The sequence below is a fragment of the Vanellus vanellus genome (assembly GCF_965231255.1).
Source record: "Vanellus vanellus genome assembly, chromosome: 5".
Lineage (NCBI taxonomy): Eukaryota > Metazoa > Chordata > Aves > Charadriiformes > Charadriidae > Vanellus > Vanellus vanellus.
Genome location: NC_138910.1, coordinates 32,880,642 through 32,905,179, shown reverse-complemented (window position 1 = coordinate 32,905,179; position 24,538 = coordinate 32,880,642). Strand labels below are relative to the sequence as shown.

The window sequence follows — 24,538 nt, the reverse complement described above, 5'->3', positions numbered from 1 at the left end:
GACACTTAGAAATTGCCTCATCTCAGGTGCTGGGGATGCTATTTTCCTAGCTCTTCATAGTAATTATAGCACGGCCTGTAAATATTATTCGGCTTTTTATACAGCCATACATGCTAAAAGAGATACTAAATGTGATCAATATGCATAATTTGCGCAACTGATTTTACATATACCATTTACAATAAACTGCTAAACTTCTGAAAAATTTAATGAGCTAATCCATCCCCACAACCAGGATACTACAGGTGAAGTAATAACAACAAGAAGCAATTAAATGCTACTTTTTCCATGAAAACAAACTACCACAAAACCTACTGCAACCATCAGCCAGACTACAGCTACATTACTGCATGACAAAGATACACACGTTAACTACAGTTTGTACGTTTTTCTTATTTATTCAAAAGCTAGGGGATGACAAAAAGGGTTAAAATGTTTTATGCCACCTATTTATTACATGAACAAATACTTAATCCAAAGGGACTCGTTTTACAAGCCACTCTGTCCAAAAACCACACACAAATTAGTTTTTATACACAAATGTTTATTTCTCAAATAAACTTCCCCTTTAAACACAAGGAATGAAATCTAAATCTTCATAAAGATGAATCCAAAATTAAATCCCTCCAGTACATTGTAATCACTGTTTTCTTGGTCACTACTGGCTTTAACTGTTTAACATCAAAAAACAAGGACATATTTAAAAAATCATGCTACTGGATTCCTAGCTCTGCCTCTGACCAGCTCTATACTGATCGCCAATATTTTAAAATTTTACATCATCAAATCTGAAGCGTTTAATTGAAGAACAGCTGTGCATTAGACACAAACAACTGAACAAGAAGATTATAAGATGTAATCAAGTTCATAACGAATATAGGTGTTCTTTTCATCGTTATAAATTCTTGGATAATGTGCAATCAGAGCATCCTGTGATCCGATGTAGATCGAATTATAAATCTTCCAATAAACGTCTCTGACTTTCCTGGCAGGGTGAAACAAACCCTAGGAAACAGAACAGAACAAAATTTATTAAAAGCTTAAGGTCTAAATGTCTGTTATTGAATTTAATCAAGTTTTGCACAATAAGCACTTAAAAAAGCAGTTATAGTAACTAATACCACTTATTAACCTTTGTTAATAAGGTACACTAAACGTGTCATTCCCAATTTTTATGACTCTCTAAACTAGCAAGTAGTAAGAAAGTATTATGTAGAGACAAATTTTCTGATCTTTTTCCTGCAGGGAGAATTTTCACTGACTTTATTACTAGTTTTGTATTCTTCTTTTCAAATAAAAATTAAAACCTGCTGCAGTGCATTTGGTTGGAACTGAGTCTTATCTTTGGTTCTGCTAATTGTGATTCGTGCAGAGCAAACTAGACAAGGATACATCAGATAAACTATTATGAAACTTAAATGAGCAGAATGTGAAAGCTCTAGAAAGAAACAGTTCTATATAATACGATCATACAAAAAAATTACACTGTGCAAGCGACTTCTTTCACCTTCCTACTGATGTATCTAGAGGCCCCCCACATAAAAAAAAAAAAAAAAAACAGTGAAATTCTGTATCTGTAAATAATAAAATGTTGTCACATCTTCTCTACGTTGATCTGCATTACATTCATCCTTGCTTCCCCCTTGTTATGCGAGCTTAGATTCTATAGCCAATGCAGCAAGAACTGTTACATGCAATTACACACTGAAGGCGCCTTCAAATTTTACCACCACATATACATTTACAGAAGCTGAACTGACTAGTGCTGATGTAACGGTATAAATTCTGACCAAAGCACTGTTTTCCAGTGCTTCACTTTTACACAGTTCTGAACGTCTTACTGTTTTTCTTAGCTAACAACAAATAATGTTTATTTAACTTAAAGCCTATCCTCTCGTTTATTGATCTCACTTGTTACTTGTTCTTATAACACTATTAACACTATTAGTAACACTATTAATTTATTCCCCAGTCATTAGTTAGTGTCCTCAAAACTTGTGAGATGCTTCTATTTTACAAGTCAGAGTGCCAGGCCGTTTTAGCCAATTTATATTCTAAGTTATCTGCTACTTCTATGCAAGTTCCTCAATGTAATCAGCTATCTCACTATACCAAAATCTCTGATTATTGCATATTTAAATTACCAACGTCCTTGGTACAGAATGCCATGTTTAAAGAATACTTTAAAGAGACAAAAAGTTACACTTTTCCTTTGCTGGAAATGATCTTCAGTTAACTTTTTTATCTCCTGGAAACAAGTCCTGTCTGATAATTGCTGTCTCTGCTACCCCAGCATACACAAGGACATACCTGTAAACAATACTGCAACATTCTGCAGGGACCAATAGCAACTCTGAGGCCCTCCAGAGCCCCCATAACTGCCTGAATGACGTGAGGAGAGGTTTCAAACACATTAGGCCATACGTAATTTAACAAATGATTAAGAGAATCTTCACAGCCAAATCCATAAACACCAAGAGACATGTGCTGCACCACGGCGCTGGCTGTTTGTCTGTGTACAAGATCCCTGCAAAGAGAACAATGGTCTGTTAATAAATTATACTTAGAAGCAACATGATTGAACAAGCATAATATTTCAGTAACACTTTTTTTTAAAGCACTAATATACACTTTTAACCCATACTTACTGACAGCAAGAGGCAGAGTAACAAAAATCAGTAAATTGAAAAATGAGTTTTCTGACAAACTACTGCGCTCTAATTCCACAGCAAAAGTACTAACAACAGAAATTGCAAAAGCAGTTTGAGTGTTGGAAGTCTTGACTCACTTAAGATGCTTTTGTAATTTTAATCTTCAAAAGTATTAGTAAAATAGGAGTATATAGTCTGAATTATTTGCAGAAAATGGCTTCCAAATTATGCTGGTCACTTAACGTCTTCAGCAAACAAGGACAACAGGAATATTTGCTATTGTTAAGACCCAGCTATATACTTAAAATATACAACTATAGCTAACTGTACCACAGATAGAAAGAAGTGCACTCACCTGTCCATTAAAGCATCTTCAAGCAATGGTGTAACAGCATAAATGTAATCTTTTCCCATCTCTCCAATGTATTCAAACAAGAAAGAAAGAGATTTTAACACACCATTCTGGACATTCAGTTCTGGAACTCTGTATTCATTCATGAGTGCAGGCAGCACTGTGAAAGGTGAGCATGTTTCAGCTACAATAGCAATAGCTACTGTAGTACATACTCTGTTCTGCCTTTCCTGTACTTTCAAGTTGTTTAGCAGTGTAGCCAATACATCGTGAGGTCTGGAAGAGATAACATGTACATCCACGTCAACAGATTCAGTGAGGATTTGGATAAAATTAGTCGAGTTTCAAACAGCAAGTGGCAGAAAAGCATGGCTTAGCCCTTAAAAAAAGTTTAGATAACTGGGAAACAACATAAACTCCGACACTGTAAACCAGCTTAAGCAACTGTGTGATCTTATTTTCATAACCAACATTTTTTACTTTCTCTAGACTTAGCTTTTTTCCTGCCTTCTGTTCTTCCTCTTGTAAACTCTGGAGGATAGCAGTAGCCTTCAAACTATTACTCTCATCCCACACGTAATTAAACTTGTATAAAACTATACAGGTTGCCTATTTCTGTCAATGTCCTGTATAGATAAGCGCTGTTACAGCATTCTGTGGTTGCTTGCTGCACCTACTTAAAGTCAGTAATCAGTCACTTATTTAAGAATATGCATAAAGATGGAAATTGTGCTTCATTCTACAATCTGCTGACATGCAGTATCACCTTAGTATCAAAGAATCCTTTGAAAATCAATAAAAGTATTGATTTGGGGAAAAATAAGAGAAGAGCGATTGAGTACTTAAAGGAGAGTTTATGAAAGAATACATATCACAGTATGAAAAATTCATGAGACAAACAGCTCCTACGACTACATCAGAGTCTAACCTTGCTAGTCTAGAAATTTAGTTCAGAAGTGCAGCACCCTACGTCAATGAAGAACAGGTGACTGCATTCTCCTCCTACAAAATGAGTAAAATCAAGTTGACACATTTACCATGTTAAATGTAGAGAAGTTTGAATGTTTCTCGCCAGAAAACCCACAATCATCACTATGTTAGGTAACTGTGTGTAGAAGCTGATTAGCATTAAACCAACTTACCCAATAGCTTTCGCGATATAACCAAAAGTGTTCACTGTGGCTCTTCGGATAGCTTTCTTGTGAGCTTTTAATAATTCAAGCAGTTCAAAGCAGATCCTCATCCATTCTCTTGCAGAAACATACTCTGCACCTCTGAAAGAGAATGAAGTGAGTTACCTCTTCAGTGATGTTAGAAGCTTTTAACTAAAACCACATGAATTGTAGCACCTATTCATTCGCTATGAACAGAGGCATATTGCTTAACATTGCTTCATTAAGTACCTGTTAATATTAGCTCTTTATTGGTTAACAGTGTAGTCAAAATTTATTATATAGTGTGCAGTCTAAGTTTGTAAGGTGTAGTCCATTAATGCAAAGCATTTGCTAAAATGTAGTTGTATGTTCAATAGGCCATCTGCTAAATATCTCATCTTAAGCTTTACACACAACTTAAGAAATAACAAGAGCTATTACAATAAACATCCAGATGCCAAACCCGATACTCAACTTCAGCTTTTGCTACACTAATTGCCCACACAGGGGTCAAATATTTTATCATGAGTCAGCTTACCGATCTGCAATGCGCCCAACAAGATCAATACAATTTTCCTGTACTTTCTCATGTCTGTTCTTCAAAATAGGTGTAAGTCGTGGCAGCAGATCTTTGATGGGTGGTGTCATCTTGTGCATACCTATTGAATTCAAAGAAGCGTATTTAGTTTTACAATGCCTTTTAATTTTGCTCTTGAACAGGCATATTATCAATACATAAACGTACCTATAACATTCACAATAGCCTTAAGTGCTCCAAGTATGCTGCCCAGTACTTCAGGATATTCTTCACCCAGGTACTCATACAACACAACACCCAAGTGTCCCATCAGTTTTTCCTACAACCAAGTAAGAAGATTTAGAAGTTAATTTTCTTCTCCCCTCTCATTACTATGACATACTACAGCAAATTTAGGAGGAGAAGTCAATACAATACCTCTTGACAAGTCTTCATGACAACTGCAGTACGAGAGATCAGGTCAGCAGCCTGCTGCCTAACTTTAGCTGATTTGTTGTTTAAACGCCACAAAACTGTACCACAGATCTGTGGCAAGTAAGGTTTAACTCTTTTGCCTAGAGCATTGACCACTGTGCCAAAACCATTCAGCATCACAGAATCCTGAGTGTAAAAAGAACAAAGGAAAATCAGACCAACAATAACACTACATTTTAATTAAACTTAACATAATCTAAAATTTCTATTAAAATGCTAACATTCCAGAGCTTGTTTCTGGATTTTATTGATTACAGCACTTACATTTAAAAAAGGATACTAAAAATCTAACTTAGAAACATACAAGTGAACCAAATACTAAACACCACTGGCCATACCTCTGTGGTCTGTTCCTGAAAGGCGTACAAGATGCCATCAATAAGTTGTTCTTCCAGTTTATGATCAATGTCTGCTGCCCCCAGATTTCCCATTATCTTCTCAATTGTTTCCATGACCATTTTTCTGTATTGCTCAGCCTCATCCTTCAGATCATCCACAATTCTAGAAATAATTTCTGCTGCTCCAACTTTATTTGCCAGCTCCACAGTTGTATCAACCAACTGAAATATACAAATGTTAAGTAAGCAACCATTGTTAAAATCTACTTTCTACATCTTGAAAATAAATTTCCCCAGACTGAAGAGAAACAGCATCATGCATGTTAAGCCCACTACAAACAACTGTTTTTACCTTTAGAAATCATCCAATGTTTCAAACAACACAAATGGGGTGAAGTACCCCACCTTACAACTGATGTAGACTCACATACGCAGATGTAAAATGTCTTGATAGCCTACTAAGAACTTGTGAAACTTCTAGCTAGGCAACTTCTAAAGCGCTACTCCAAACAAAATTAAGTTTCAGGACTTACAAGACAAAAGTAAGCATCTAGCCTGAATGAATATTCTAATGTGAATTTTATTCTATTGTAAATAATTTTCCAACTAAAAAAAAAAATACCTGTCTGTAATTTCTTCTGTCCAATGCCATTCTGTGCTGCCAGAAGTGTTTGAAAAAAGGTGGCAAGATTTCTGTTTTAATGTAGTTTGCTTCAACACCATCCGTACCACAACACTGCTTTACCACCTGACAGGAAATAAAAATCCGACAATTTTAATTCTGTGCAGGGTTTGGGGTTTTGGGTGGGATTTTTTTTGTTTTGGCTTGGGTTTTTTTAAGAAAAGGAAAACCATACGTATTCAATATTAATGCTAAACAATCATTCTGACATACCTTCAACACAATTTTTTTCATCTCTTCATCAGGAGACTGGAACTCTCTGATAAGGATTAGCATGACTTCTCTGGTATAATAGTTTGCATACTCAGCATCCATGAGTGGAATCAGGTAACCAATAGCCTTCAAAAAGGCAGCCAAACCCTATTTAAATGCAGAAATATGTCTCTAATGAGTTACAGAAGGTATACATCCATTTGAGTTCAAACTAAAGAAAAGTATTTTAGACATACCTTTCCTCTGTGTTGACGTATACCCTTCCATAAAGGCTTCAGAACAGAATCAAATGACTCAATACCATAGGGAGTAGCTGCCTCAGCCAAAGCAGCAATAGCCAAAGCACTGATGGTGCGAACTTTCTGCTGCTCATCCACCAGACCTGCAAGAGAATAGTGTTTAGTACCACTTGCACTTCTTGTGACTTAAGTTCAAAATAGCAAAAACAGAGGGGCAGTATAAAAAGGATTAACTTATTTTCAGGAAAACTGAATCACTATTCCTCTTTCAGAGACAGCTGAACTGTTTCTCAGAGTCAAAAGAACACACAAAACAAGGACTTTACTATCACTGTGCCTCACTGGGGTTTAAGTTTCCAAAATATAAAGCAAATTAAAAAAATAAAAAAAAATCTTTGCCAAGGAAAGCAGAACTTACCATGTTCAATAATTTCAACCAAGCTCCTGAGGTGAGGCAAGATAGCACAACCCATAAGAATAGCAATCTGCTGTACAATCTTGATGCCGGTGTGCCTAGCCTGCCAGGACTTTTTGCTTTTACAGACAGCTTTCAAGAAGGGTAACAGAGAAGGAATGCCCAAAGCAGAGGCAACGACAGCAAAGGCTCGAGCTGTTGTATTGCGGACATATTCATCCATATTATCAATATCAGGTCGCATTGTGGAGATCATTGTCGCCAAACCAGCAGCCTGAAAGACAGACATACAAAACATACCAATTGGATTTATGAACAGCACAGTTAATTCTTCTTCCATGCCTATAAACATGCAGCTATATGTAAGCTAACTTGGGGCCTTAATGAAGGACAGAATTTTACCTTAGCCAAGTTTGAAATAATTTCTCGGCCTTCCACTCTAGCATAGTAGTCTTCATCAATCAGCAGTGGTTCAATGACAACAAGGATCTGAAAAAAAATGAACAAATTAGTATTTCCTTTCATTGATACTTTTGGTAGTATTTCTAGCCCTACTAGATTCCATGAAACAAAGATGAGTACATGGAGCCAAGCTTAAAGCTTTATGATGACTGGAAAAAAATTATGTTGTTTTTACAGCTCTTTGTCTCTACAGGACCTGGCTCAGAGATACTACCTAGATCAGGTAAGATCCTCTTCACGCACATAACATTTTAGTGTCATGCGTTAACACTACAAAGCCCACACTTCGCTCACACTACAAGAATTTAAAGTTTGGCTTAAGAAGAAATAGGAAAGCCAATTATGTCAAAAAAAAAAAAGTCATCCTCTTCTGATATGCAAATAAAATATAAACTTCTCCCAGCAATGATCAGAAAGAGCAAATCAAAGGTGAAATAGTAAACTGCAACAAACCTTGTGTACATATGGTCGGACCAAGTCATCCAGTTTGTAAAGAATTCTGTCGATGACTTTGACAAGCAAGTGACGCTCCTGATCTTCAAGCGTTGGTGACATCAGCAGAGGCAGAATTTGATTAAACAATGGCCCTGCTCCAAATTCCCGAGCTTTATCAGTAATTTGTCGCAATGCAGCCTAAACAAAACCAAACAGTCTATGGTTAAACTGGTAAGAGGATAAAGGAAACAACATTGAACAATTACAGAACAGGTAGACATTAACCAAATTAAAATGTAATTCACTGTAACCAGAGACTTCCAAATACTTGCTCCTACCACTGCAAAAGTACTTCAAACAATTTGATGCCAATCTATTTAAAAATGAATGCATGAAGACAAAGACCCTTATGTTAGCTTCCATATGTTCAATTTTCAAGAAAAGCACGCTCCTGATCTAATACTAAGAATAGCTCCATCTGAAGAGTAGCTTATACAGCACTTACACCTAGGCATCTTGGTGCTACTGTCAATTTAGAGCAAAACTCTGCGGAGAAGACTGCTAACTTATTCCATAACATGTAAGGCTGAAACTTAACTAACAGCTACTTTGCTAGTTTAAGTGCAAGAAACAAAATCCAGAAAACTATGAAATCTTGTAAGGAAAAAGCACAATAAATCTAGTTTCTCACAACTGTAAAGAAAAAAATATTATATAAGCCATCTACTATTCAGTGACTGACATTACTGTAGAAAGAGCAGCAATACTAAATTGTATTGCATGACAAAAAGCCACACAGGTATAGAAGAGGAAGAAAACACTAATCAAGTATCAAAGTTTAGGAGACTGTCTTAAAGAGAAACCCATGGGCAACCAAAACTAAACGTGAAAAAAAATGCAGATTTTTGAAAAATTAAATTACATAAATGCATCTGCCAATTGATCTTACCTTTCTCATGGGAGGTGTGCCATTCTTTATTTTCAGAAGTAATTTCATTATTTTTCTCTCCTTCTGTTCCTCAGGACTTAGAGTTGATTCATCAACATCAACCTACAAATAATTCCAGACAAGTAAATAGCCGTTGCTACATATTCAAAAGAAATCAGGAAACTTTAATCAACATGAGCGAAATCTTATTTACCAGCAGTTTATCAAAGTACTGGATATCATCTGGTTTTAGGAATGGAAGATTCCCAGATGGCTGGTCATTAACACTCTTCATAGTCCGGTCTTCTGTCTGCATGTGGAATCCAGTCATACCACCCAAAGGTGTTGGAGTTGCTGTAAGCTTACGAGCTGGAGTGCGAATAGGTACATAACCAGCTGGTGGGGGAAGAACCTACAGAAGAAAGAACAAAATTTATCATATCAACACAGATATAAAAAGAGGAAGGAATCAAATACAAAACATGATGAAACTTCCATCTTCCGTTTTATTTGCTTGGGGACTTGTGCGAGTGTTATTGCATACTTTAGATCCCACGTTCACAGGAATACAGATTAATTCACTGTGACAGTTTGTATTCACACTTATCCTGTACTGACAATATTTCAGAAGAAAGCTCATTTCCATCGCTGAGAGCTTGAATAGTAAACTTTGAATTCTCTTTACAAAGTACGAAAGAAGCACTTCAATATCTGTATCAACACAGCATAGTTGCTGACTTAGAATTTGTGACTCTCTTCTATGTTTTTCTACATCTGGACTTAATATTTTTATCAGTCCATTAAGAGCTCATTTCTGGCCTTGACAGGCATTCCCAACATTGAGAATCAGAGTAACAATTGGCCTTTGAGATCACCTTTAGTTCTCCCTTTCTAATGGATTTACAATAAATCAGTAACCTAACGCCTACAATCAATAATTAATCCTTAATGTGAAACATTCTACTTCTGGGAAAACTTGGTTTAAAAAAAAATTTCTTTTAAATTCAATATTCCCTGGCAGAAAAAAAAACCAAACAAATCATGGTCTCCTGTATTTTAATCCAGATGAATTACCTTATATCCTTCTGGAAACATAGCATCCAATTCTTCATCAGAAAGTGGTCTGTTTCTCTCATCAATTTCCCTTTCCCAACGCCAAGCCTGCAGCTGTTCAGGAGTCATGCTCATGATATGACCTATATTCAAAATTTAAAATAAAATATTAAAAAAATAATTTAAAAAAATCTTCTGTATACAGAAAAAGATTACTTGTTTCCTTAACCTTTAAGTGCTCTCTTGAGCCAAAGATTCCATAGCACTTCAGATGTGTAGCCAGTAAGACATCAAACTCTTAGAGAGCCTTTTACCAATTTTTTACCGACTACACTGAACAGGAACAGACATATAACCTTAGTCTCAGTGCCCCTCCAGAACTGAGTTGCTGTGGGCACTAAAAATGGTAAACTGAGCATATACTAATTGCTTTCCTACAGGCATGAGAACATGTTAGGCATAAGTTTGTTTCAAAATACAGTATAAAGGTAAATGCTTCATTTCCACAAAAGAAAGTGATGCCTTAAGAAAACAGACTGGACTTACCTGGTGTAGGAGTTGCCATGTTCATAGCTGGTGTACCAATGGGTGTTTTGCCAGGTGTCAGAACAGGAGTGCTGCCACCCATTTGGCTAGCAGGTGTTTCATCCCATCGAGACTTTCTCTTACTTGCTCCTGGGGTTGGTGTCTCACCAATGGAGTCACCACCTCTATCTGTACGAGGCGTCTCAGCCCATCCACTGCCATGTCCCGGAGTATCTATGGGAAAAAAAAAACAATTTTTGCTGAACACTGAACAGTATGTATTCCAACTATCCATTTTCTATATCTCGCCCTCATTTCTACACAAATCAAGAGGTATCAAATAAACAAATACACTAGACAAAAAGTAAAGACTACTTTGGTGAACACTGAAAAAACACATGCATTACACTAAAGACATCCAACAGAGAACTTCATTTTATGAAAAAAGCATGTCATTTTACTGCTGAATCTTAGCATAAATAGATAAAATTCAAAAAAATACAAAAGAACTCAAATGTTCTAGAGATTAGACAAAGTACTCCATGTACTCCCTGGACAAAAACATTAAGGAACAATGGTGTCTTATTTTCTCTGACACATGAGCCTAATTCAAATTAGGCAGGAAAGAAAATGCTTCCAAAACTTGGTTTAATGCTAACCGCTTCAAAAAAAAATAAACAGTGCAAAACCACCCCACACAAGCGTATCACAAAAACCAATTCATCGTGAGCTCCTTTACTATGTCCTTTACACATTAAAATCCCAACCTGCAGCAGTCACTAGATATACCACAAAACTTTGATTCAACTTTTGAGCCCAAGGTTCCCAGGTGTGAATTAAGCTAACAAGCAGAACTCAATGCTACCAACTCAGACAAAAACATCACCTCACATCAACCACTAGATGTCAGAATATAGTTACTTCTTGCCAGACTTCTGAATCTACTGTTTACTTAAGGTGAAAAAATCCTATACAATTAACCATTCAAAACTTATTATGCACTTTCCAGTTCACCATAAATACCTCTTTCTGTTTTAGGCGTTTCATCCCATCGATTTTTACGTGCACTGGAAGTGGCACCTCCGTGGCCTGGTGTTGCATGACCGGGTGTATCCCGCCCAGGTGTGGCAGCTCCTGCTGGTGTATGACTGGGAGTCGGATCCCATATTTTTGATCCTGGGGTGGCACCAGGAGTTTCACTACCCTTTGCACGGCCTGGAGTTTCATCCCATCGCAGAGATGGTGTATGTCCAGGAGTCTATACAAGACAAAATCAAAAGTATTAATACCTCTTATACTATACAGTGAAAGACTGCTAGTTACTCTTTTTTTAGTAGAGTAAGAAACTTCTGCTATTCAAGAGGATTAGCATTAATAATGTCTTCTGTAGGTAAGGTGATGAACACTAGGATTATTACCTCTGCTTGATCCCAACTGGATAATTTTTTAGGTGTAGCACCAGGAGTCTGATCAGCTGTCTGATCCCAACGCCGTTTGCGTTTTGAAGGTGGCTGGGATGCAGCTCCATTGACGACTTTAAGCTCTCCAGCTTTAGCTTTTTCGGCTAATTGTTGCCTAATTTCCCTCTATTCAAGGGCACAAAAAGACAAAAACATAAGAAACAGATTTCTTAAGGAGGTCTTTTCAGAATACACCTTCAAAAGAGATTTTTACAGTTGTATCATATCTTTTTATGCAACATTTTCAGGTTTTGCTCAAATAACATGCAATTAGCTACTGTTTTAATTTCAAGTTCATTCTCTTCTCAAATTCTTTTATACTTACAGTGCTGCTACGTGTTTGGAGAAGCTGGTTTTAAATTGATTTCTTATAAAAGCCATTATTACAACAAATGCAAACACATAGAGAATTTTGAGTGCTATCAGTTTCTGTCACCTATACGTATGCCTTAAAATCATTCCACATCTGTTTCAAACAAGTTCCACTTCAGTAAATTGAAGGTGGATGAGTCAGAAAATGTGTTCATGTGAGTTATATCCCACGACATGAGGAAAGCACCAAAATTCTTATTTAAAATTCTGAGATGACATTGTTAAAACAGCACGCTAACCCAGACTGTTTTCCACTTATCAACAGATCCATTAACAGTGTGGTGAGACGATCAAAATTATGAACTAATTCCTCAATTAAGGTAAGTCAAGTAAGGTAAATCAATGTAAATCTACTGGAAGTACAAGATCTTGCTCCAATTAACAAGACGGCACTATTGGTATTACACAAGAATTTGGTTATATTACCTTTATCTTCTTACCTATGAAAAATAATTGTTAGCAGCCATGAATAATAACATGTACTTTTACTTTTCACTTTTAATATTTAAAGCCAAATGTCAACCTTAGACCAGTTATTAGTAGTGCAGTATCTGTTGTGTTTCAACAAAAGCCTTTTAAAACCTCCCGTTACACAGAGCTCACAAAACCAAACATCTCTGACACTGAATACCCCTCAGTGACTGTTAGTTTTTGTCTCTCATCCTCTGAAAGAAAATAAACAACAAAAAGCCCAAGTGCTATAATTAACATATATTGAGAGTATTTTCCTCTCCATTGTTCAGGTATTATATAGAACAGATGTTTTTCAAAAATTGCATCTTTAAATTCTACTGACTTTCAACACATGAAGAACAAGATTCTCCAAAGAAAAGTACTTTTAAGTCAAGACAGAAAGTCAACAGAACTTCTGTTCCCACTTTCTTAACATGCTTTCAAAGACTGTAAAAAGTTCAAGTGGAAAAGCCTCCCCCCTCCACACACCTCTTCTTTTGTTAAATGCTGTTCACGCATAACATCCATGTATGTTCTGGCATTCATTTTAGGATCTGGTGTCTTCCCTCCTGCGAAGAGAACAGCAACAGGAAGGGAGCACAATGAGTACAGGATAAGCAGAAACTACCAACTTTTTCTATTGTCCTGTTCTAATATTATATTATTCCATGATCATTTAATTTTACTTTTTGATTGAAAATTTTTAAAATTACATGTATCTTACGTTTATTCAGTTTGCTGATCAATTTAACCTGTTTGAACACAAACATAACTACTGCAGTTTCAAACAAATATTTTAAAGCCGATATAAATGATAAAATGACAACACAGTTAAGAGTCTTCAGAAGTGATGGGTTCCTGGGTTGCTAATCCGGAATACGTACACTTTCGTGCCTTTGTCTCCATCAGCAGTTCTGACTTCAAGCAGCAGAATAGAAGCCTAGAAAATTATCTCTTTACCATTAGTAACACTTTGGAAAGATATTTATATTCAAAACATTACCTTGTGTAAGCTGTTAAATCCTAGTTGTTATCTGACTATAAATAACTATTGCACACCTAAGTAATGTTTAAAATGTTTTATCATAAAGACCCATTTATAAGTTTGACAAATCTGGACATGTCTCCCACATCTTCTAGTGTCATATTGTAAAAGGGCTTCATTAACAAAAAGTACCAAAACAAAAAACCCCCAAAAAATTGATGACACTTTCCCCCTCTTCTCTTCTTGAGGTACAACTGTGATTGGGAACTGAATACAATACAGTACATATACCACCACAATGATACTCACAGGTAATGGGTTTTGTATACCATATGTTGTTTTATGCTGTGTGTCTTGCATTAATTAAACTTTTAAATACTTTACAAGAAGCCCAACTTTATAAAAACGAGACTTGTCAAGAAAAACACTTTTCTTTAAGAAAAATGTGCAGATTGGCTATACAAGTGGTATAGCATTATAATTTAGGGAAAAAATAAACTTCTTAAACATCTCTATGCTGAAGATCATTGCCCAATTGGCTGTGTCATTCTGACACTAGCTTTGATAGGACTTTCCTTTGGAATACTTTTTCACCATAATCTACACAGGATGTGTTGAACTGCACCCTTAAGAATGCAGACAGGACTGGCATATAGCAGTACTGCTGTAGGAAAGAAATTAAGGACAGTTAGTATGGGCCTGTGAATTCTGACAATACATGTTTATATCAATTACAATTAAGCAAGTAAAATAATTAATATCCCTATTAATTCATGCAGGCTGAAATTCTCATTTGTAAAACCTGCAAAATAGCTACTAATTTTAAGCCAACAGGCACCTTATTGCCACACGTGAAACTCACTCACCTCAAGAAAGTTTCTGTCAGACCCACTAACACCCCTTTTTCCTGACTTGCATTCTAAAATTATCAGAACAGACTTGAACTAGAAATAGTATCAAAGTCTTATATATGCTTTTCTTTCTTTTGTCTATACCACCTAAGTTTACATAGGATGGTAAGAATTAGGTGCTCTATTTTGAGAGCTAGCATTTCAAAAGCAGTAACCCTGTAAATCTATGACTTGGAATGAAAACTTTCAAGGTACTGAAAGAATCTGAGCACTCAATACACAAGTTGTTCAAAGTATAATGCACAACCCAAAACAAAATGAAAAGAGAAACCTTTAACCCTTTGTGTTTCTATGGCAATGGCTCATTATTTTCTTGTCCTTCTACCTGGAAAGAAAACTTGTATTATAAAGATGAAGAATATGGCATCTAGGATTTCAACCAAATCTCTATGAAAAGGGGATGTTTAAAACAAAACTAAGTTCATAAGCATGCCAACAGAAATCAAAGGGCTAAAGACAATTAAAGACAACAAATTTCATAAAGGGTATAGAAAACTCAAAATAAATTACCGTCTGCAAAAGGATCAAGACGCTCAGGGGAAATTATCATCATCCGCCTGTGCTTTTTGTACTCATCTTCCCGATCTGCAATCTTTTGAGGACGGTGTTCTGCAAAAGGATCATACTAAAAACCGAAAAAAGCTTGTTAGTTACATATATATGAAGAACAGTATGAAAAGTGTCTGGTGACCATAAGCCTGTATTTTTTTTTCAGCATTACTAAAAAGGCCTACTTTATTTTTAAACTCAATTATTCAGGAATGTCAAAACACTATGCTAATACAAATTTTACTTCTGAAACTGGATTTATTGTTTTTAACATGGAATTTCTTATGAAATAAACTAGTAAATTTTTGTCAGAAGTAAAGAAGTTTATTCCCTCATTACAAAAGCATTTCATGCTGTCAACCTTTCCTCTTCTTTTTGCAGGGGGACTTAATACTACTTCCAAGGCTTTTAAATGTCACAGAAAAATATTCCAGGAATATAAAACCTACATCATTACATTTTCTTTACAAAAACAGAAGTATAAAGGACATCAAGTTTTCCATTTTTTTCAAGTTCTGACCTATCAATTTTTTAATAGTTTAGCATATATGCTCACATTGCCTTTACATGCAGAAGTTCCAATTTTTATCACTGCAGAATTCTAAACTAAAGCAGTAACAAGCTTACAGCAAAATTAAAATACCATAGGTCTTTACATACACCTTGTATTTCCAGAAGACAAGACGTGATCTCAAAAAATGTTAATGCTTTTTTCGCATAATATATATACAACAGTATTTTATTGTGCCTTCGATGAAGACATACCTGTTCAGTAGACTGTGGTATGTCATTAAGCAATGCCACTGGAGCATGGTATCCTGGCTTCTTCTGGCCAAGCAAACTTGTAGAAGGGTAGTCATCATCATCCTGTCAGGAAAAAGGCAAAGCAAATTTGTCATGTAGCTATTATATTTAAATAAACTAACATATTGTGGTCATAGAAAAGATGAAAATGGACAACTAGAGTAGTTAACTCCAAATTTTAGCAAGCTTTTTCATATAGCTATTACTCCCAAACTGCTGAATCAGATACACCTACCCAACATCACCCAAAAAGTACCTTCTTCTCTACCACACTCAAGTATTCTGCAATACGCTACATTTAAGCAAGTATGCTGTTTACACTAACTACACAAAAACTCTATTTCATATTAGCACTATTGACACAGCTCCCTAGTTGGTATGTGAGAACTGGTGCATAGAAATTCAAACCATTTTTTCTTAAAAGCCAGACAGACATAGAACAAAACTTCAATAAATAACCCTATAAAATGCTTCAAAAATAGTGAAAAAATCAGAAATATATTAATGTCAATTTAGTTATACCTTCTCAATCAAAATGGCAATAACAAATACTCAGAATGTGAAGACGCTTTTGCTACTTCCTCCTATTAATAATCACTTTCTGTGCAATAATTTACAGCAACCCAAAAGGAAAATTGTTCTTAAAACTATGAACTGATTTCAGTGAGACCCTGTAATGGAAATTTTTAATTAAGGAATTCTTAGAAGTCTAAAAATGACACATAGTACATTACTAAAAAAATACACCAACTAGTACTAAACTGAACATAAATTTTTAGGAGGAAGGAAGTTTGTTATAATTGACTCAGTGTAATATGTAGTTGCCCATGTATTTATGGTCAGAACTGTAGTTTATGACTGTTCCTGCGACTGAAAATGTGGTCAAATGTTTAACATTAGAAATTAAAGTAATCTTACAAGCAGGATACATAAGGAGAACATAATACACTGAAAAAGCAAATCTTAAAAAATGCTCTGAAATGAAGTAGAAAAAGAAATCTTAAAACAGTGCACTTAAGTTTCTTGGCCCAAGTCTTAATAGATTTTTGTTTCACTATCATTTTTCATCTTGCCAGCAAGGCTAATGCTGATTAAGTACCAGACCACAACTTTTTGCCTTCTGCTTGGGCCTACACGACTTTCAAAGCACAATCCATGAAGTACAACCCAGACTTAGAAGTTATGAGCTTCCCGGATACAACATATTAATTCCAGTATGTCTTTGAAGATAATAACTGCTTTTACTTCAGAAACTGCTATTAAAAATTACTCAAAATCAATTCCAAAAAACTTAGAATGCATGCCCTAAACAAACAAATGATATCACTTACATCTTCCAATTCGGTTGCTGCAATAGAAGTGACGTATCCAGCAAACCTGCTGTCACTGCCACCATAAATTTCTTGGTCATAATATCCTGTGGAATCAAGGCCTACTCCTTGTGCTTCATCAAGGGCAGGCTTTTTTCCTTGAATTTCTCGTATTTGTGCTTCAATATCTAGGGTAAAGACACCAAAAAAAAAAAAAAAATCAGGTCTTTAAACACATACACACAAAATGTAATACTTGTGTTACTATGTACAGCCAACTGAGTTTTTCATCCAAGCTCAAATATTATCTCAAAAGAAATAAACAAATGTGACACATAAAACTACATTATCATTTTTATAAGCAGCTTCTCCTTGAGTTGTAATACTATCCAGCAAAGATTACATCAACTGTATGGCCTAAGGCAAACTATTCAAACCCCACTATTAATGTATCTCATCTTCCAACAGAGATAGAAGGTAATTTACATCACAGTAATATCTCCCAATACTACACTAACCAACACTTTCTCAATGAATGTAATCCCATCATTAAAAAAGAGCCTTTCAAAATGTTATCACCAATTAACAAACCAATTTTGCTAATTTTAACAAATCTGTTCAAAAGAGTCAAATCTGAGAACGTTTAATAAAGCAACACTGTATTGCATTATCTAACATACGGCAAAGCAGTATTATCTTTGAGCAAATAAAAAACCCCAAAACTCTAACATGCCACTAGATACCAAGTTAACAAAAAAAAAAAAAGTTAAGACCAGCTTCTTTTCACCCTGGCAGGTCAAATGTTATTTACTCATGACTATTCCTGCCTGCACCACTGTCTTTGAAGAGTCTACTATTCTTCTGGATAACAAAAGCTTACCCTTCAAACAGGACAAATGGGAACTTTGTCATTCTTTTAACATATCAGGGTCTGACTCTAATCAACTCTGGTAGCCATCTTTGACCTTAGAAAATGGTACTTTCAGAAAGAACATTAACTTGTTAACCCAGAAAACAAGGAACCAAATTAAACCATACTTTGTAATGTAACAAGAAAATAAGTTACAGTAATCCAGCTGTCTTCAACAAATGTAATTGTGATGAAGGTATATTAAGGCACAGCTAACCCCATGAAAATTATTACAACTTCCATCTGAATTTTATTTGATTCAATATATATGTAAAGAAAATTACCCATACTATGTGAATTTCAGTAGATTAAATAATTCTTTTCACAGCCAAAAAAATACCCAAGAGTTGCATTTCACGGCAGAAAGAATACAAAGGATCATGCTTGAGCATGAGGGTTGGACTATATGGTCTCAAAAGTCCCTTCCAACCTCAATGATTCTGTGATTCACCCTCTCCCATCTGAACTGGCATTGCCTGCTACATTAACTTGATGGAAAATTGCCAATTTACATTAGCCACATGAAATTCTATTCCTAAATAATTTTAAATATTGACTATTCACTGAGGTTTTTTACTATGGTTGCTCATTTCTCTTTTTCAGGATGAATAAATTTCACAAGGTTTTCTCACCAAGGTATCTTGCAAAAGACACTATGCTACAACATCTGCTAACAAACCTGGCACAAATTAAGATTAGAATACTTTTTCTTAAAAGGCAAGATAATTGCTATTCCAAATTATTGGATCTGAGACATAAAGGGGGGGGTGGGTTGGTGATTTTTGGTAGGGTTTGGTTTGGGGTTTTTTTGGCGATTGAAAGACTGCAGATCAGAATTGCCTAGTTTAAAAGTTTAAACTGGCAGCCCTGTAAGCTTCAAGACTTAAAGTCAAGGCTGATTCCTTTTCTTATCACAAACTGCTACTCCTAAAAACAAACAAACAAACACACACACACAAACTGTAAGCCAAATGCAGAAAAAAAAAAACAAACAAACAAACAAAAAAAAACAAACAAAAAACCAATGCTGTAAGCCTCCTGTACAAAGGCATGTTCTCTATAGAGGTAACTGAACATACAGTTTTACCTGACAAATCTTTGCTACATAGCTATGAGTGAGAATAGCAGGATTAAGCGTTCATGTATAACCTGCAGGACTGGCAGTTAGAAACACTGACCACTTTAAGAGAGTAAACCTGACAGCAAATCTGCAATTCCTGCAGTGGTCGAGAGGGGAAACAAAGAAACAACAGAAGTAAGCGGCTAAACTCATCAAGAGTCCTATGCATAGAAGATACATTATAGTAGCTGATAAGGAGAATCTTAGCCCAGCCAGTTAAGGGCTTCCATCAAACTTTTGCAGGTATCTAGAAGAGGGTAACTTGGACAGTCACCTCTGTTTTACAGAAACTCAATGGTACCTGCTTTGAACTCATGAGAAGCTGAAACCTGACAAAAGCCTTACACTGCTGGCCATGATCATCTGCAGGATGCTGCCCCCAGGTACATCCAGCTCCCCCTAAAACCCTGCATAGCTCAGGGGATTCCAGCGAGTCCAGAACTGGAGACACGTTGCTCTCCAATATATTACTTCCTGGAGAAGCAGTAGAATGAAACTACTGCAAATTAGGAATCCCTGTCTTGCCCACAGAGGTCTCTGATCATCTTCAGAGGCATAGCATATGTATCCTGTTTGTTACTGTCATCTAAGGTATTCCATTTTTGTGAAGTCATCCTATGGTGTGGTTACACAACTCAAATACTTTTCTTGCTTATTTTTAGTTATTTCTGTTTCTTCCGAAGAGCAGATCAAGTTCCTGACTCCTCTTGCAGCCTGGCGCAATGCAGCAGTAGGGCAAAAGGGAATACCTGAAGATTCCATTGCTACCAAGGACAATGCTACTAGCACCGAATGCTTTTGGAATACGACAGTGTTTCTTATTTCTAAAGAGCACAGAACAACATACTGCCTCTTTAGTAGCATATTAACTCCTGATTGCGCATCCATAGCTGTAACCAACTTCCAACACAAAAAAAATAGCCTACAGATCTTGCCTGCAAGATCTTTCCATCATGCCTAAAAGCCTTTCCATCATCTGTCCACTGAATCAACCTGACCATATCACTCAGCCAAATAAAGCACCAGTAAGTACCCTGCCAGACATGATGGGCCAGAGATTTGCTTGTGCATGGGTTCCCACCACTACTACCATCAACAGAATCTATTAAAACAATTGTGGTATTTCTGCAGCATTAATTTGAAAATATTTTCTTATCAATAGTTCTTATCAACACTTTACATACTAAGGCCCTGTTCTCTTATTTTATTTTTAAAGTAGCTGTATTTACTGAAGAGGGTACAGGTCTCATTTATTATTGGCCTTCTTTAAGTTACAATGACTACAAGTTTGCAGACTAAGGAGCATTCTGAGTTTCTCACAGCAAAAAATGCTGCATTATCTATATCATAAAAGAAAGTCTGCATATAGTCTACAGGGTTAACAAACCCCCACTTACAGCCACCATAATTTTCAATTACTGCCAAGCAGTCTCTAAGTGCTAGCTCAAATGAAGCACTCTGAAGTGAACACCCATTTGATGTGCCATGAAGCCCCTTTAACCAGAAGGTCTAAAAGGTCTGCAGCCAGAGGTAACCAAATGGCCAGTTTAGAAAGCATCACATATTTAGCTGGAAAAGAGTATTTTGACATTAAAGATGTGTTTACCTTCCTTGATCTAACCGGTACTTTCTTGAAAAAGCTCACACGCTATTCAACAAGACATTTAAATACAAATCAAATTAAGAGTAATCACAAAGCTTAAAAATACATTGTGTAAAGCAATGCACTTGTTTATGTCCTGGTTGACTAAATCATCAAACAGAAACTTCAGTCAAAGACAGAAAAAAGGTAAAGTTAGTGGGATTTAAAGTAAGGGGTGGGGTGGCGGGGGGAAGAAGAGGATAATATCCTTCCTACTGATCATTCCTTTTTCTGTATTTTATAAAATTTAACACATTTTGGTATTTTAAAAGAAGTAACTTTAACATGCAGAGTTGACTTGAAACATAGCATAAATGTTGAATATTATTAACGTCAACATATTTGAATTCAAAGTCACTGAAAACCTAGCTCACAACCAGATCTCGATAGCCTTTCTCAAAACATATACTACATTACCATACATGTAGTTCTACTTGCAACGTTTGCACCGTAAGAAATTACTCAGCATGAAAAAAGAAACAGACCCTGTACTGAAGTAGTATTTTACAGCATAAATAGTTTCTATGTTTTCATGCCTTATCATATTTTTGCACATGTAGCTTGCCCTGTGCAGCTCTATTTCCAGCTACTTTAGCACTCTCATACATGTTATGTTTGGAGCTCTCTTTCTTTTTTTCTGAGCCAGAAAAAAACCTACCTTTGATAGCATTCAAAACTCAAGCATTTATCGAGGCTTTATAAACTGCCGTTTAAAACTTTACTTTTCAACAAAGAATTCCCCCTTAAGCTATATAACCGAAACAATCTCAAACTGTTTGGAGAGCTCTTTCACATTGTACCTTGACTACATCAATCAGCGAGTATTTAACAAACAGTACAAAGACGTGAAAAACCTTCTAAGACAATTTAGTAACAAACAACTCAATCTGCAAAATCAGTCAGCAACTGAAAAAAGTAAGACAGGACAGAACTCAGCAGAAATATAATCGAGCTCTTCAGCTAATACCTCCATGTTGGGAAAGACAGCACTACATGATCAGACCCAGTTATACATAATTTTTTATTTAACTACCTACACCCCCCCCTTAAAACCAGTTCTGATACACTAATCAAAACACATGCAACTGGAAGCATGTCAATGTTTTCATTAAATTCGGTGGACCATTTGCTTCAATAAATAAGCAATTTAAGTTAAAAAAATCTATTTTATTATTGAAAGCTTTTTAGGTAATATGAGAGGCAGAGCACTGTGATGGGTAATACTCACTTGAGTAGTATCTCACACAAGCCTTAGCATGTCACAGCATATAAACAAAAGACAATTTCCGTAATTCTACAAAAATATGCTAGAATGCTAAAAAATAAAATCAAATTAAAATAAAAAAAAAAAAAGTGAGGACAAAAGTTCAAGCTTTTCTTCATCCATAAACTCAAACTGCATCTACAGTGTTGAAGACTTCCTCAACCTCACTTCCATGGGAGACTATACTTCTCCATTTGAAAATTTTCCCCAGTGCAAAACTTACTACCCCCAAAGGCGATGAATACCCGCGTGCCCTGCCTACCTCACAGTGTACAACCACTGTCCAGAGGTAGTTTTTGATTAGTGAATTACGGATGTAAATTACCATAAAACACAGCAGATCACCTATCATACACAGAAACACGAGTAAAAACCCAAAAGCAAAAAAAACAGCAGTACAATTCTAAAAATTATTCTTCTTTGCCTGAAGATATTTGAGAGCAGGGCAAGCCACCGATATCGTTCCAAGAAGAAAGCTTTGATTCACGCTGCAAAGAGCTGGAAGCAGTAGTGAGCACAGCCACATAAGCACCTCCGAGAATAACAACATACTGCCTATGAAAGCCCTCACTCATTAAACCGCCGGGAGACCAGTTTTCCTATGTAAACACCCAGCCGGCCGGAAGTCTCCGTGCTAAAATGGCAGCTGAAATGTTTGAGACCTCACGCTGCTTTTTCCCCTCCTTCGGGGCTTTTTTCTCAGTAAGCACCACGGCGACACGATGCTCAGTGACAGTTCAGGCCATGCTGGCTTTCAGCGGGCAACACCCGGTTCGCCCTCCCTCTCTGGCCTCCTGTTTACCGCGGACCCAGGCCGAAGGGCTCGGTCAAGAGAGTAAACGTGTGTTATTAACGTTCATGATGTGAAACCGAGGAGGCGTACACGCGATTTTTATTCGAGCGCCTATCGCGGGTTCGACGCAGGCGTCGGGGGGGGGGTGGGGGTGGGGGGCGGGGGGGACGGGCCGAGGCCGCAGAGGTGAAGAGCGGCCCACGGGCGGCTTTCCGTGGAAGCGCTGCTCAGCCTTGGCTTCCTGCCGGCAGGGACCCGTGCCTCAGCGGCACCGCCGACCCCGTCAGCAAAACCGGAGCTAACCGATCCCGCCCCCCCACACACACCCCACCCCCCTCGCGCGGCCCTGGCAACCGCCACCCGCTCCCCCCAGGCGTGGACAGTGCGAGTCGTCTCCCCCCTTTCCAGTCAGGTTCCACCACCGCGCGCCCCCGCAACCCCACCCCCTCAGCCCCCGAGCGCGAGGCGGCGGCCCGGGCATGGCGGTGACACACGCAGAGACGCCATTACAAACAGGCCCGGCCCGCTCGCCGCGGGGCGAGCCCGCCCGGCCCCCGCCCGAGGAGCCGGGCCTGACGCTGCCCAGGATCGGGGAGAAATACAACCAAAAGACAACGGCGGAACGCGCAGATACAGAGGATTGGGAAGGGTACGCCGCTGCGGATGTTTTTCGGGCTTTTTACCTTCGTGGGTCTTGGCGATCTTCGCCATTTTGTCCAGAGCGAACAACGCCGAGGCGGAACTGGCGCGGCCCCGCCACTTCCGCTAGAAGCGGGGGGGGGAGGGAGGAGGGAGCGACGGCCGAGAACTCAGTGCGCAGGCGCAGCTGGGCGCCGCGCCGCGTCTACCGAGACGCGGGCGCCTTGCGCAAGCGCAGTACCCGCTCCGAACAGACGCCACTCGGTGGGTTGGGCAGGCCTTTGGACTGGGGCCCAAGACCCGCCCACCCTGTGATGGACGGTTCGGCCAGCGAACGATAGGGCACCTGAGCGGTATGGAGGCGGGCTCTGGGGAGCGGGTGCTGAGGTGACCGGTAACGGGCCCCGGGTGAGGGGGCAGTGAACATGGCCTGGATGCGCCGTGGGCCGAGAGGAGAGCCCGGCATGGCCGTGGAGCGGCCGATAGGCGGCTGACAGCAGGGAGGGTGCCAGGGTATCCCCCGCTGCCACAGGAGAAGGGGCGGCTGGCGCTGCTCTATGGCGCTGCCCTCGGGAGAAGTGGCCGCCGGGCGTCGGGAGAGCAGGACAAGGCTCGAAAGGGGCCGAGCCGGTGGCGGGGTTGATGAGCTGGGTGGGGTCCAGCCAGCTCCACTCCCCCCGGAGCACTGTCCCCATGCTGATGCACATCTTTTCGTGCCATCTGGGTTTATCTATGTAAATGTAGTGGTTCCCTCCCTCCGTGCTTTTCAGGCCATTTCGTAAGGGACAACGTCTTCTAGTGGCCTTCACAGGAGAGTAAGAAGCTATTATGTGCATGAAGGTACAAGCACTTCAGCGCTTCTCTGTT

The 24,538-nt window shown here is 38.0% G+C and overlaps 1 protein-coding gene across 4 annotated transcripts; it reads right to left on the bottom strand.

The window, feature by feature from the left end:
- Positions 1-523: 523 nt before the first annotated feature.
- On the bottom strand, positions 524-23,785 carry SF3B1 (splicing factor 3b subunit 1). 4 transcript variants are annotated; one of them, XM_082483648.1, is made up of 25 exons: positions 23,716-23,785; positions 17,325-17,491; positions 15,955-16,056; positions 15,151-15,265; positions 13,234-13,313; positions 11,878-12,045; positions 11,483-11,717; positions 10,481-10,693; positions 9,956-10,077; positions 9,096-9,293; positions 8,903-9,004; positions 7,972-8,151; positions 7,459-7,545; positions 7,060-7,330; positions 6,639-6,784; positions 6,403-6,549; positions 6,130-6,255; positions 5,508-5,729; positions 5,113-5,295; positions 4,903-5,014; positions 4,696-4,816; positions 4,146-4,277; positions 3,007-3,279; positions 2,311-2,527; positions 524-1,005 (listed from the first exon to the last, which is right to left on the bottom strand). In XM_082483648.1, exons 1-25 carry the CDS (start codon positions 23,741-23,743, stop codon positions 847-849), a joined length of 3,906 nt encoding a protein of 1,301 aa, XP_082339774.1. In that variant the 5' UTR covers positions 23,744-23,785; the 3' UTR covers positions 524-846. The 4 variants fall into 4 exon arrangements, with proteins under 4 accessions (XP_082339774.1, XP_082339775.1, XP_082339776.1 ...); XM_082483649.1 differs by lacking the exons at positions 15,151-15,265; positions 15,955-16,056; positions 17,325-17,491; positions 23,716-23,785 and adding an exon at positions 13,629-15,104; XM_082483651.1 differs by lacking the exons at positions 524-1,005; positions 2,311-2,527; positions 3,007-3,279; ... (16 more) ...; positions 11,878-12,045; positions 13,234-13,313 and adding exons at positions 14,374-14,393; positions 14,912-14,965.
- Between the last annotated feature and the right edge of the window lie 753 nt (positions 23,786-24,538).